Source organism: Aulostomus chinensis, chromosome 14 (genome assembly GCF_037954235.1).
Source record: "Aulostomus chinensis isolate RoL2024-O1b breed Wild chromosome 14, RoL_Achi_v1.0, whole genome shotgun sequence".
In the NCBI taxonomy this organism is placed as follows: Eukaryota; Metazoa; Chordata; class Actinopteri; order Syngnathiformes; family Aulostomidae; genus Aulostomus; species Aulostomus chinensis.
In genome coordinates this window covers 518,078-530,914 of record NC_141333.1, presented here as the reverse complement: position 1 = coordinate 530,914, position 12,837 = coordinate 518,078, and the positions used below count along the sequence as shown (strand labels likewise).

General features: G+C 50.0%; 1 protein-coding gene across 1 annotated transcript in view; it reads left to right on the top strand.

Annotated features, from left to right (window-relative positions):
* The first annotated feature begins 1,294 nt into the window (after window positions 1–1,294).
* Window positions 1,295–12,837, top strand: part of vcam1b (vascular cell adhesion molecule 1b) — a 12,266-nt gene continuing 723 nt past the window's right edge. Inside the window, exons 1-9 of the mRNA XM_086224496.1 lie at window positions 1,295–2,318; window positions 3,198–3,497; window positions 7,729–8,034; window positions 8,125–8,385; window positions 8,471–8,737; window positions 9,021–9,317; window positions 9,943–10,245; window positions 11,673–11,939; window positions 12,724–12,837. The exon at window positions 12,724–12,837 is cut by the window's right edge and continues 147 nt beyond it. Coding sequence (XP_086080622.1) covers window positions 2,252–2,318; window positions 3,198–3,497; window positions 7,729–8,034; window positions 8,125–8,385; window positions 8,471–8,737; window positions 9,021–9,317; window positions 9,943–10,245; window positions 11,673–11,939; window positions 12,724–12,837 — 2,182 coding nt within the window. The 5' untranslated portion in view covers window positions 1,295–2,251. The remainder of the gene's footprint in view (window positions 2,319–3,197; window positions 3,498–7,728; window positions 8,035–8,124; window positions 8,386–8,470; window positions 8,738–9,020; window positions 9,318–9,942; window positions 10,246–11,672; window positions 11,940–12,723) is intronic.

Here is a 12,837-nt window from a genome sequence, read left to right as displayed (position 1 = left end):
GTCCAAAGACATCAAGAGGGACCAGGTTAATCCAGACTCTAAATTGACCGTAGGCGTGGCTGGGAGAGCCAATGGTTGTCTGTCTCTATGTGTTGGCCCTGCCATGGACTGGTGACCTGTCCAGGGGGAAGGCTGCTGGGATAGGCTCCACCCCCACCACCCTCAACAGGAGAAGAGGGAGAAGATGGAGGGATGGATGATGGAGGGATGATGGATGAATGAGGGATGGATGGTGGATGGATGAGGGATGGATGGTGGATGGATGAGGGATGGATGAGGGATGGATGGATGGATGGATGAGGGATGGATGAGGGATGGATGAGGGATGGATGGTGGATGGATGAGGGATGGATGGTGGATGGATGGTGGATGGATGAGGGATGGATGAGGGATGGATGGTGGATGGATGAGGGATGGATGGATGGATGGATGAGGGATGGATGAGGGATGGATGAGGGATGGATGGATGGATGGATGGATGAGGGATGGATGAGGGATGGATGAGGGATGGATGGATGGATGGATGGATGAGGGATGGATGAGGGATGGATGAGGGATGGATGAGGGATGGATGAGGGATGGATGGATGGATGGATGGATGAGGGATGGATGATGGATGGATGGATGGATGGATGGATGAGGGATGGATGATGGATTAGTAGTAGCCGCAATAACAGCAGGAGCAGTAGTATTCTTATCAACTGAAGGGTCGCTGGTTCCATCCTCACTTCCCCTGGTGACCATGTCCAAGTGTCCTTGTGCAAGATACGACTACAGTAGCAGTAGCAATAGTAATACTAGTATTAGCAGTAGTAGTATTAGCAGTAGTAGCAGCAGTAATAGTAGTCGTAGTAGTATTAGCAGTAGTAGTATTAGTAGTAGTAGCAGCAGTAATAGCAGTAGTAGTATTAGCAGTAGTAGTATTAGTAGTAGTAGCAGCAGTAATAGCAGTAGTAGTATTTGCAGTAGTAGTATTAGCGGTAGTTGCAGCAGCAGGTCAAAGCAGACATCCGTCCCCACTGATCCTGGATCTGCTCCACCTGCTCACGTCCCCGTCTGTCCATCCCTCTCTCCTCCTTTCTCTCTCTCTTTATCTCTGTCCCTCTCTCTCCTTCTGTCTCTCTGTCTTCCTCCATTCTCTGTCTTTGTCTCTGTCCATCAGTCTCTCCTCCTTTCTCTCTCTCTTTATCTCTGTCCCTCTCTTTCCTCCTGTCTCTCTGTCTTCCTCCATTCTCTGTCTTTGTCTCTGTCCATCAGTCTCTCCTCCTTTCTCTCTCTCTTTATCTCTGTCCCTCTCTCTCCTTCTGTCTCTCTGTCTTCCTCCATTCTCTGTCTTTGTCTCTGTCCATCAGTCTCTCCTCCTTTCTCTCTCTCTTTATCTCTGTCCCTCTCTTTCCTCCTGTCTCTCTGTCTTCCTCCATTCTGTCTTTGTCTCTGTCCACCAGTCTCTCCTTCTGTCTCTCTCTTTATCTCTGTCCCTCTCTTTCCTTCTGTCTCTCTGTCCTCCTCCATTCTCTGTCTTTGTCTCTGTCCATCAGTCTCTCCTTCTGTCTCTCTCTCTTTATCTCTGTCCCTCTCTTTCCTTCTGTCTCTCTGTCTTCCTCCATTCTCTGTCTTTGTCTCTGTCCATCAGTCTCTCCTCCTTTCTCTCTCTTTATCTCTGTCCCTCTCTTTCCTTCTGTCTCTCTGTCTTCCTCCATTCTGTCTTTGTCTCTGTCCATCAGTCTCTCCTCCTTTCTCTCTCTCTTCATCTCTGCCCCTCTCTCTTTCCTTCTGTCTCTCTGTCTTCCTCCATTCTCTGTCTTTGTCTCTGTCCTGCTCTCCTGCTCTCTCTCCATCCCCACTGATCCTGGATCTGCTCCACCTTCCTGCTGGTAAAGGAAGGTTCTGGTGGCTGCTGTTGCAGGATGTGCTGCTGATGGAGAATTGTTGGGTGGAGGTTCATTGAAGGAGGGAGGTGCTGGACCTGCTCTACTTGGACAGAGTCAGGACAGAACTTTGGTTGGGGTTTGGTGCCTCACTAATGAACCGGACTCGTCTGGGAGCGGGGGGTCAGGCTCCTCCTCGCCCGCTCAGCCCTGTAACGGAGCTGAACCTAAAAAAGCGCTGAGTAGTTTTACAGTGCAGCTGCAGATCCGGTGGTGTCCAGCAGGAGGCGGCGCCGTGCAGACCAGCAGGAGACAAAGAGGAGGCGTCTGTCCTGCTGCTGCCGTCTCAAGCTCAGACTCACGTCGGCATTCCTGTCTTCTCCATGGCGTGGATGAAGGAGAGGACAGACATGACTCGCCCGTCCGTCAGCGGGTCGCTTCTGCTGTCAGGTGAGGAGAATCTTCATTTTCATCACGAGACAGGAACGCCCACTGCCGTGGCGGACCTGTCGGGCTCCCGCAGGGCTGCGCGGTGGTCAGAACGCTGGGGAGGCTGCGCCGGGGCTGCTGAGCCTGAACCCGTCCGTTCCCCCAGAACCGCTCGGCTCCGGCCTCAGTTCCTTCTGTGATTCCTTCTGTTGTTGCATTTTGGGCGCTTTTTAAAAAAATGGAATTTCATTATTTACAAAATTTCATATTGATGTGATTCGAAAAAGCGCATTCGCAAATCTTAAGACCAAAGATTTGGAATCGCAAACACAAACAGAAAATGATTTGAACATGGAAGACAAAACTGTTATTATTTATTGACATGAATTCTTTACTGATCATAAAATCGTGTGCCACACGATTATTATATTTTATGTAAAATTCTCTAGATGTGACTGACTGAGCGACCACTAGACACCAGATCACAATAATTATTATTAATATTATTAATATTCTTATGTTACAGGACATAATGGTGATAAACCTGATCTCCTCAGGAGATCGTTGATTATTGATTATTATTGATTACAGATCTGATCAGCTTCCTGTCACCTCCTCAGAACAAAACAAAGGAAACATTTTTATGTTTCTGTTTGTTTTGTTTTGGGTCTCTGAAGTTTCAAAGTAAAAGCCTGCTGTTTGTCTGGGCTGCAGGTGGGCGGGGCCACATTAACGTTCCAGCTCCACATTAAAGGGGCTAATACCCGTCTGGCGCCCTGACGGCTGAACGCCACATTTGAGCATCATTAATGCCTCAGAACAACCTGATCTGATCCCGTTGACGCCATCTAGAACTTGTTTACCTCTACGGTTCTGTTGTGTTGGTCTTCCCCTCCTCAGCTCTGATGATGTCATCGTGCAGTGTTCACGCTCTGCATGTTGAGGTTTGGCCCAAAAAGCCTCTCTTCAGGCTGGGCGAGCGTCATCAGCTGGTCTGTTCGGTTCAGGACTGTCCTGCCACACCGAGTATCTCCTGGTCTCTGCCCGGCGACCAACCGCTGACTGCCTCTGTCAAGAATGATGGGCCAAAATCAGTGGTGACCTTTGACCCCCTGATGATGGAACATGAAGGAACTCTTCTGTGTCGAGTTTCCTGTGGGCGAGAAAACAAACAGAACAAAGTCATCGTGCAGGTTTATGGTGAGTCAGACACACACACACACACTCTCACATACACTAACATTCTCTCACATACACACACACTCTCTCACACGCACACTCACTCACTCACACACACTCACTCACATACACACACATTGTCTCACCTATACACACACACACACACTCTCTCGCATGCACACTCACTCACACACACTCACTCACTCACACACACACACACTCTCACACGCACACTCACTCACACACACTCACTCAAACACACACACACTCTCACATACATACACACACACACACACACGCTCTCTCATACACACACACACACACTCACATACACATTCTCTCACACACACACACACTCTCTCACACGCACACTCACACACACACACACTCACATACACACACACACTCTCACATACACACACACTCTCACATACACACACACAAACACACTCACATACACACACGCAAACACACACACTCTCACATACACACACACACTCTCACATACACACACACTCTCTCTCACATACACACACACACTCTCTCTCACACACACTCACTCTCACACTCACATACACACACACACACACACTCTCTCACATACACACACACACTCTCTCTCACACACACTCACTCTCACACTCTCACTCTCACGCAAACACTCTCATTCACTTTCACTCACTCACACTCACTCTCACGCACACACTCACTCACTCTCACGCAAACACTCACTCACACTCACTCTCACGCACACTCACTCTCACACATTCTCACTCTCATTCAACACACTCACTCACTCTCACTCACTCACTCACTCACTCTCACGCACACACTCATTCACTCACTCTCACACTCACTCACTCACTCTCACGCACACACTCATTCACTCACACTCACTCACTCTCACACATTCTCACACTCATTCTCACTCACTCACTCTCTCACTCACTCTCACGGATTCACTCACTCACACTCACTCACTCACACGCAAACACTCACTCACTCACTCACACTCTCTCACTCACTCATTCTCACACACACTCACTCACTCTCACTCACTCACACACTCTCACATACACACACACTCTCTCTCACATACACACACACACACACACACTCTCTCACACACACACTCACTCTCACACTCACTCACTCTCACGCACACACTCATTCACTCACTCTCACACTCACTCCCTCTCACACTCACTCACTCTCACGCACACACTCATTCACTCACTCTCACACTCACTCCCTCTCACACTCACTCTCTCACACTCATTCTCACTCACTCACTCACTCTCACGGATTCATTCACTCACACTCACTCACTCACCCTCACGCAAACACTCACTCATTCACTCACTCACTCTCATGCACTCACTCACTCTCACGCAAACATTCACTCATTCACTCACACTCACGCATTCTCTCACTCTCACACAAACACTCACTCATTCACTCACTCACCCTCACCAGTCTCTCACTCTCATGCAAACACTCACTCATTCACTCACTCACTCACACTCACGGATTCACTCACTCACACTCACTCACACGCAAACACTCACTCACTCACACTCTCTCACTCACTCATTCTCACACACACTCACTCACTCTCACTCACTCACCCACTCTCTCACTCTCATGCAAACACTCACTCATTCACTCACTCACTCACACTCACGGATTCACTCACTCACACTCACTCACTCACACGCAAACACTCACTCACTCACACTCTCTCACTCACTCATTCTCACACACACTCACTCACTCTCACTCACTCACCCACTCTCTCACTCTCACGCAAACACTCACTCATTCACTCACACTCACTCACTCTCACGCACTCTCTCACTCTCACGCACACACTCACTCATTCACACACTCACTCTCACGCACTCTTTCACTCTCACACAAACACTCACTCATTCACTCACACACTCTCACGCACACACTCACTCACACTCACTCTCACGCATTCTCACACTCATTCTCACTCACTCACTAACTCACGCACACACTCATTCAACACACTCACTCACTCTCACTCACTCACTCACTCTCACGCACACACTCATTCACTCACTCTCACACTCACTCCCTCACACACTCACTCACTCACTCACTCTCACGCACACACTCATTCACTCACACTCACTCACTCTCACACATTCTCACACTCATTCTCACTCACTCACTCTCTCACTCACTCTCACGGATTCACTCACTCACACTCACTCACTCACACGCAAACACTCACTCACTCACACTCTCTCACTCACTCATTCTCACACACACTCACTCACTCTCACTCACTCACCCACTCTCACATACACACACACTCTCTCTCACATACACACACACACACACTCTCTCACACACACACTCACTCTCACGCACACACTCATTCACTCACTCTCACACTCACTCCCTCTCACACTCACTCTCTCACACTCATTCTCACTCACTCACTCACTCTCACGGATTCATTCACTCACACTCACTCACACGCAATCACTCACTCACTCTCACGCACTCACTCTCACTCACTCACTCTCACGCACACACTCATTCACTCTCACTCACTCACTCACCCACCCTCACATACACACACACTCTCACATACACACACACTTTCTCTCACATACACACACACACTCTCTCTCACTCACAAACTCACTCTCACACTCACTCACCCTCACTCATTCACTCACTCACTCTTACGCACTCTCTCACTCTCACGCAAACACTCACTCATTCACTCACACTCACTCACTCTCACGCACTCTCTCACTCTCACGGCACACTCACTCATTCACACACTCACTCTCACGCACTCTTTCACTCTCACACAAACACTCACTCATTCACTCACACACTCTCACACACACACTCACTCACACTCACTCTCACGCACACACTCACTCTCACACATTCTCACACTCATTCTCACTCACTCACTCTCACGCACACACTCACTCACTCTCACGCACTCACTCACTCTCACGCACACACTCATTCACTCACTCTCACACTCACTCACTCTCACACTCACTCACTCTCACGCAAACACTCACTCTCACGCAAACACTCACTCTCACGCAAACACTCACTCTCACACATTCTCACACTCACTCACTCTCACGCACTCTCTCACTCTCACGCACACACTCACTCATTCACACACTCACTCTCACGCACTCTTTCACTCTCACACAAACACTCACTCATTCACTCACACACTCTCACGCACTCACTCACACTCACTCTCACGCACACATTCACTCTCACACATTCTCACACTCATTCTCACTCACTCACTCTCACGCACACACTCACTCACACTCACTCTCACGCACTCACTCACTCACTCTCACGCACACACTCATTCACTCACTCTCACACTCACTCACTCTCACACTCACTCCCTCTCACGCAAACACTCACTCTCACACATTCTCACACTCACTCACTCATGCACACACTCACTCACTCACACTCACGCACTCACTCTCACGCACACACTCATTCACTCCCTCTCACACTCACTCCCTCTCACACTCACTCCCTCTCACACTCACTCCCTCTCACACATTCTCACACTCATTCTCACTCACTCACTCACTCTCACGGATTCACTCACTCACTGACACTCACTCACTCACACGCAAACACTCACTCACTCACACACATTCTCACACTCATTCTCACTCACTCACTGACACGCAAATACTCACTCACTCTCACACTCACTCACTCACACTCACTCTCACTCACTCACCCTCACTCAAACACTCACTCATTCACTCACTCACTCTCACGCACTCTCTCACGCAAACACTCACTCATTCACTCACTCACTCTCACGCAGTCTCTCACTCTCACGCACACACTCATTCACTCACTCTCACACTCACTCACTCACACGCAAACACTCACTCCCTCTCATGCACTCACTCTCACTCACTCACTCTCAGGCACACACTCACTCTCACTCACTCATCCACTCTCACGCACACACTCATTCACTCACTCTCATACTCACTTACTCACACGCAAACACTCACTCACTCTCACTCACTCACTCACTCACTCTCACGCACACACTTACTCACTCACACTCACTCACTCTCACACTCACTCACACACTCACAGTGACCCATTAACTGATGTTTGATGTGTTTCGATGCCCATATAAGGTCTGTTCTCTGATTGGTTTATTGTTTATTGGTTGTCTGGGCGGGTCCAGCCTTCCCGTTGCCCCCCAGCATCAGCGGTCAGGAGCTTGTCAGGCTGGGGGTGGAGTCCAACCTCACCTGCAAGGTGTCAAACATTTATCCCCCTGAGCTGCTGACCCTTGATTGGCTGAGAGGTGACACGGTCGTGCAGAGCATCGTGGGAGATCCTGGTGCCGGCTCAGTCCAGTCTACGTACAGTTTCACGTCTCGGAGGGAGGATTCAGGGGCCAACATCACCTGCAGGGCCACACTGGACCTGCCAGACCTTCTGGCAGAGACCAGAACCAGAGAGACTGCCATCACCCTGGACCCCCTCTGTGTGTTGAACAAGCACGTTGACAAACATTAGAAATCAATATTATTGATTGAAAATTCTTCATATTGATCATTATCATCATGTCCTGCAGATCCTCCCGTCGTCACAGCGATACCAGACTCTGTGGCCGTCATGGCAGGCTCTCCGCTTACTCTCACCTGCTCGGCGGAGGGGAACCCTGCACCGTTCCTCACCTGGAACTTCAGGATGGCAGATGGGCGGTTGGTGCCGCAGGTTCGAGGCCCGCAGCTCATCATCCCAGCAGCCAATCTGTCGCTGGCGGGATGCTACATCTGTGAGGCCAGCAACACAGAGGGGAAGCAGAGTGCTGCGGTGGAGGTCAAAGTTCATGGTGAGACAGGTGTCTCTGATTGAATCACCTGAAAAGATCTGATTGGTGCTTGTTCTCATTTGTTTCTTATCCGTGTCTTGGACAGCTCCGCCCACCAACACCTCCATCTGGGTGACTCCAGGTCATGAGGTTGTGGAGGGTCAGCAGCTTAAGTTTACCTGTGTCTCAGAGGGAGCTCCACCACCAACACTGGTGCTGAGGAGAGAGGGGGCGGAGCTCCATAGGGTTGACTCCACCTCCTCACTCTCCTTCAGGTTCTCCTCTGCCCACCTGGAAGACTCCGCCCACTACCAGTGTGAAGCCTCCAACCGGTTTGGATCTCAGCTGGTCACCAGTTCTGTCACTGTCAAAGGTCAGAGGTCAGGCAGTGCTGCTGTCAACATGAGAACATTTAGTTTTAAGGTACAGTTTGTTTTTCCTGGTGAGGTCCGCCATTGGCTCCCTCCGTCACATGCCTGATGTGAAGGAGCTCTGGAAAGGTCACATGACTCAATGCTGATGAGCATCAGTTAGCAGTGGCATTGTCAGCAGGTTAGCATACTGATGCTAATATTATCCAGGGTTAGGGTTGGTTAGTTAGTAGGCCAGCGATCTGCTCAGTTCTCATGACTGAATGATATTGATGGCTCTCTCAGCTCACCCTCTGCAGGTGCAGCTGACTCCGCCCCTCTCAGCAGCAGAGCAGGGTTCGGATCTGGTTCTGACCTGCCAAGCTTCTGGATGCCTGCATGCACCCCTGCTCACCTGGAGGAAGACAGACCTGGACCGGGACTCGGACCTGGGACAGAACATCCTTCAGAGGACACAGGAGCCAGACGGACTGTCCCTGCTCCACCTGCAGAACCTGGACCTGCCAGACCAAGGCAACTACCGCTGTGAGGCCCAGTGTGACTCCGTGATTAGGACCAGAGACGCAGAGGTCTGTATATACGGTGAGTCACACACCCGAGTCTGTGACATCATCAGTCACCTGAGAAATCAAACATATCGTTTTTATGACTAAGTTGCCAGAATGACTCGAGCAGAACCAGCAGTGTTAACATGGAGATGCAGGACTTTGGAACAACTTGATTGATTGGTCTATCAACATGGGACAGGAAGTGACTGAGGGTCAGAGGTGACAGACTGTAACCCCTGATGATCGGACACATGGTCAAGAACCTGATCAGAGCCGGTCCAGTAGGATCTGGGAAACGAGCTGCATGATGATGCCTGTCAGGTCAGAGTGCTGGCCGGCGGCCAGACCTGCTGTGTGACTGCAAATATTTATTCCTGCTGGTGGGAGCTGAGAGGTCAAAGGTCACTCTGGTGTTTAGTGTTGCTACCAAAGAGAAGAAGGCTTCTTCAGCATCTGTCTTTAATCTGAGCAGAGGAGGACAGACAGGAAGTCCCCCCCCACACACACAGACACAGACACACACACACACGCGCGCGCGCGCACGTGCAAGACAGGAATCTGAACCTGGCGAGGGAGGAGCTTCAGTCTGATGGTGAAGCCTCATTGATGATAGACAGACAGGAAATGATGTGTGAATGTTTCTGTGTTTGATTCTCCAGCTCTTCCTTCTGACCCTATTCTGAAGGACTCTGGACCGGTCCTGCTGGGTCAGGAAGCAGTCCTTCGCTGTGATGTCAACAACGTCTTTCCAGCCAATCAGCTCAGGGTCCGATGGATGTCCGGGAACACCACGCTAATGTCAGAGTCCTTCCGGTTCTCTGGTTCCTCACAGAACATAACGTCTGTTCTACGTTACCGGGTTCAGGATGATCAGCAAGTCCTGACTTGCCGAGCCGACCTGCTAACAGTCAGTGGAGACGTGTGGCGGGCCAGGAGGACCAGCATCCTCCTACAGGTCCACTGTGAGTGACAGTGAAAGCTGCACATGTAAGAGGAAGCAGTTCAATTAAACATCAAGTTGCTCTCAGGTCTATTTAGACTCAGACTTGGATTCACTTTGGAATTTGGACTGATCAGCTACACTCCACTCAGGAAAACTGTAGTTTCCAGATGTTTGTCTGATCAGGCCACAGCTGGATTTAAGGAAGTGGTTCCATTGGTGCTAAATTCAGTGTCATGTCCCACTGTAACAGAGGCGCTGTTGTCCACCTTTGTCCCTCCCAAACTGATCCTTTTATCCATAGAGCAGCAGCACCTTTGCAACAACTCTGGACTCTGCTGGCCCACTAAAACAGAAAACTATGAATCCAAGGAAACAAGCACCTTGGTACGGTTCTGGAACCTGACAGCTTCAACAAGAAACCAGAAACTGGAGAGAAGATGGTGCTGCTCCAAACTGGAGGAGTCACATGGAGTCTGGCAAGATGGCCTTAGAACCTAGAAGAAAGCCCTTGGTAGAACCAGAGCAGCCGACTACTCAGCACTGATAGAGGAACACAAGAACAACCCAGGTTCCTCTTCAGTACTGGAGCCAGACTGACAGAGAGCCACAGCTCTACTGAACCAAGTAGTCCTGTTTCCCTGGGCAGCAAAGAGTTCATGGACTTCTTTAAGGACAAAATTCTCCTGATTAGAGAGAAACTTCTTCTCCTGCTGCCATCAGCTGACAACATGGCCCCTAGAACCCAGAACCTTAGAGGCAGCTGGAGGACCAGACACACACTTGGATAGTTTTTCTCCCATCAGCCTTCATGAGCTCAGTTCAATAATGTCCTCCTCTAAACCTCCAGCTGTCTCTTAGACCCCATCCCAACTAAGCTGCTCCAAGACTCTCTCCCCTCGTTAGCCCCTCCCTCTTAGATATGATCAATGTGGCGCTGGTATCTGGTTCTGTCCCTCAGTCCTTTAAAGTAGCAGGAATTAAACCCTCCTCAAAAAACAAGCCTGGATCCAGAAGTTCTCTCCTGGACTGCTTCTCTGCATGGCTCCCTGTCAGATTCAGAACAGAATTTAAAATTCTTCTTCTACCATCAAAGTCCTCAAGAATCAGGCTCCTTCATCCCTGACAGAGCTCCTAGTCCCCTATGATCCAGCTAGAACCCTTCACTCCCAGAATGCAGGGTTCCTGCTGGTTCCTAGAGTTCTAACAGTAGAATGGAGCCAGAGCCTTCAGCTATCAGGCTCCCCTCCTGTGGAACCGTCTCCCAGTTTCAGTCCAGGACCCAGACCCCCTCTCTAGGTTTAAGAGCAGACTTAAGACCTCCTTGTTGATCAGGCTTATAGTCAGGACTGCTTAGGCTGGCCCTTAGATAGACTACGGTTTATTCAGACTCAGACTCAGGTCTATTTAAACTTTCACTAACTCAGTTGATTTGGCTTCGTGTTGCAGACCCGCCCAGGAGAACCTCCATCCTTCTGAGTCCAGGTGAGCAGCTGCTGGAGGGTCAACAAATGACCATTTCTTGTCAGTCAGAGGGAGCTCCGCCTACAACGCTGGTGCTGAGGAGACAAGGGGTGGAGCTTCAGAGAGTTGATTCCGCCTCCTCCCTTTCCTTCTGCCTGTCCTCTGCTAAGCTGGAAGACTCCGCCCACTACCATTGTGAAGCCTCAAATCGGTTTGGATCCCAGCTGGCCTCCAGCTCCGTCACTGTCAGAGGTCAGAGGTCAGGCAGTTTGTTGAACACTCCTCTGTTCTTCTCCTTGGAGGTTGTTTTCTCGGACGACTGTTATTGCTAAGGTCGACCTTTCACTCCCTCACATGATTCTGTTTCTCTGAAGAGCTGCTGAGGAATGCAGAGCCTGACAACTTGGCCGCCGCCGCTGCCGCTGCTGTGAGACAACCTGCCAGCCAGATAATCCGTCATCGTTAATGCGTCCGAGTGTGTTCCTTCAAATAAAGAGGAGGCTGATGTGACACACATGTTGATTAAAAGCAAACACTCATCTTCATCCAGTCACATGACACAGCTGATGGCATGTTTGGGTGAAAGGTCAAACTGAATGTCACCAAAGTTTTAGTGTTGAAATATTTTCACCTGGAGCTGTGTCTCTTGACTTCCTGTTTCTGAGGCGAGGATGCTGATTGAGTCACAGTAGCAACGATCTCGCTCAAAGCGTTGAGAGGCGCTAATGGGACCTCTCAGCTGATAACTGCAGCTTGAAACAAAACCTGAGGACACCTGACCTGCGCTGAAGGTCAAGAGGTCACCAACCTGCATGTCCTCCATTGAGGGTGCTAAGAGTTAAAATTCACCAAGGAACTAAAGTCAGCTTTGTTGTCTCCTTCCTGGTTGTTGAAACTGTTCAGACTCCAACAGACGCTGCAACCTCCTCGGTCCAGATGAATGCTGGGATATGAGTCTTCATCTGATGACGTCGCTGTCAAAGATTTATTTGCTGTGTCATAACAGAACTGTTGACATCTGGTTCTTCTGGTCCAGCTCCTCCGAGGAACACCACGGTCCTCGTCCTGCCCTCCACCGAGGTTCAGGAGGGACAAGACGTCACCGTGTGCTGCAGAGCCATTAGCTTCCCGCCATCAGCCGTCACCCTGA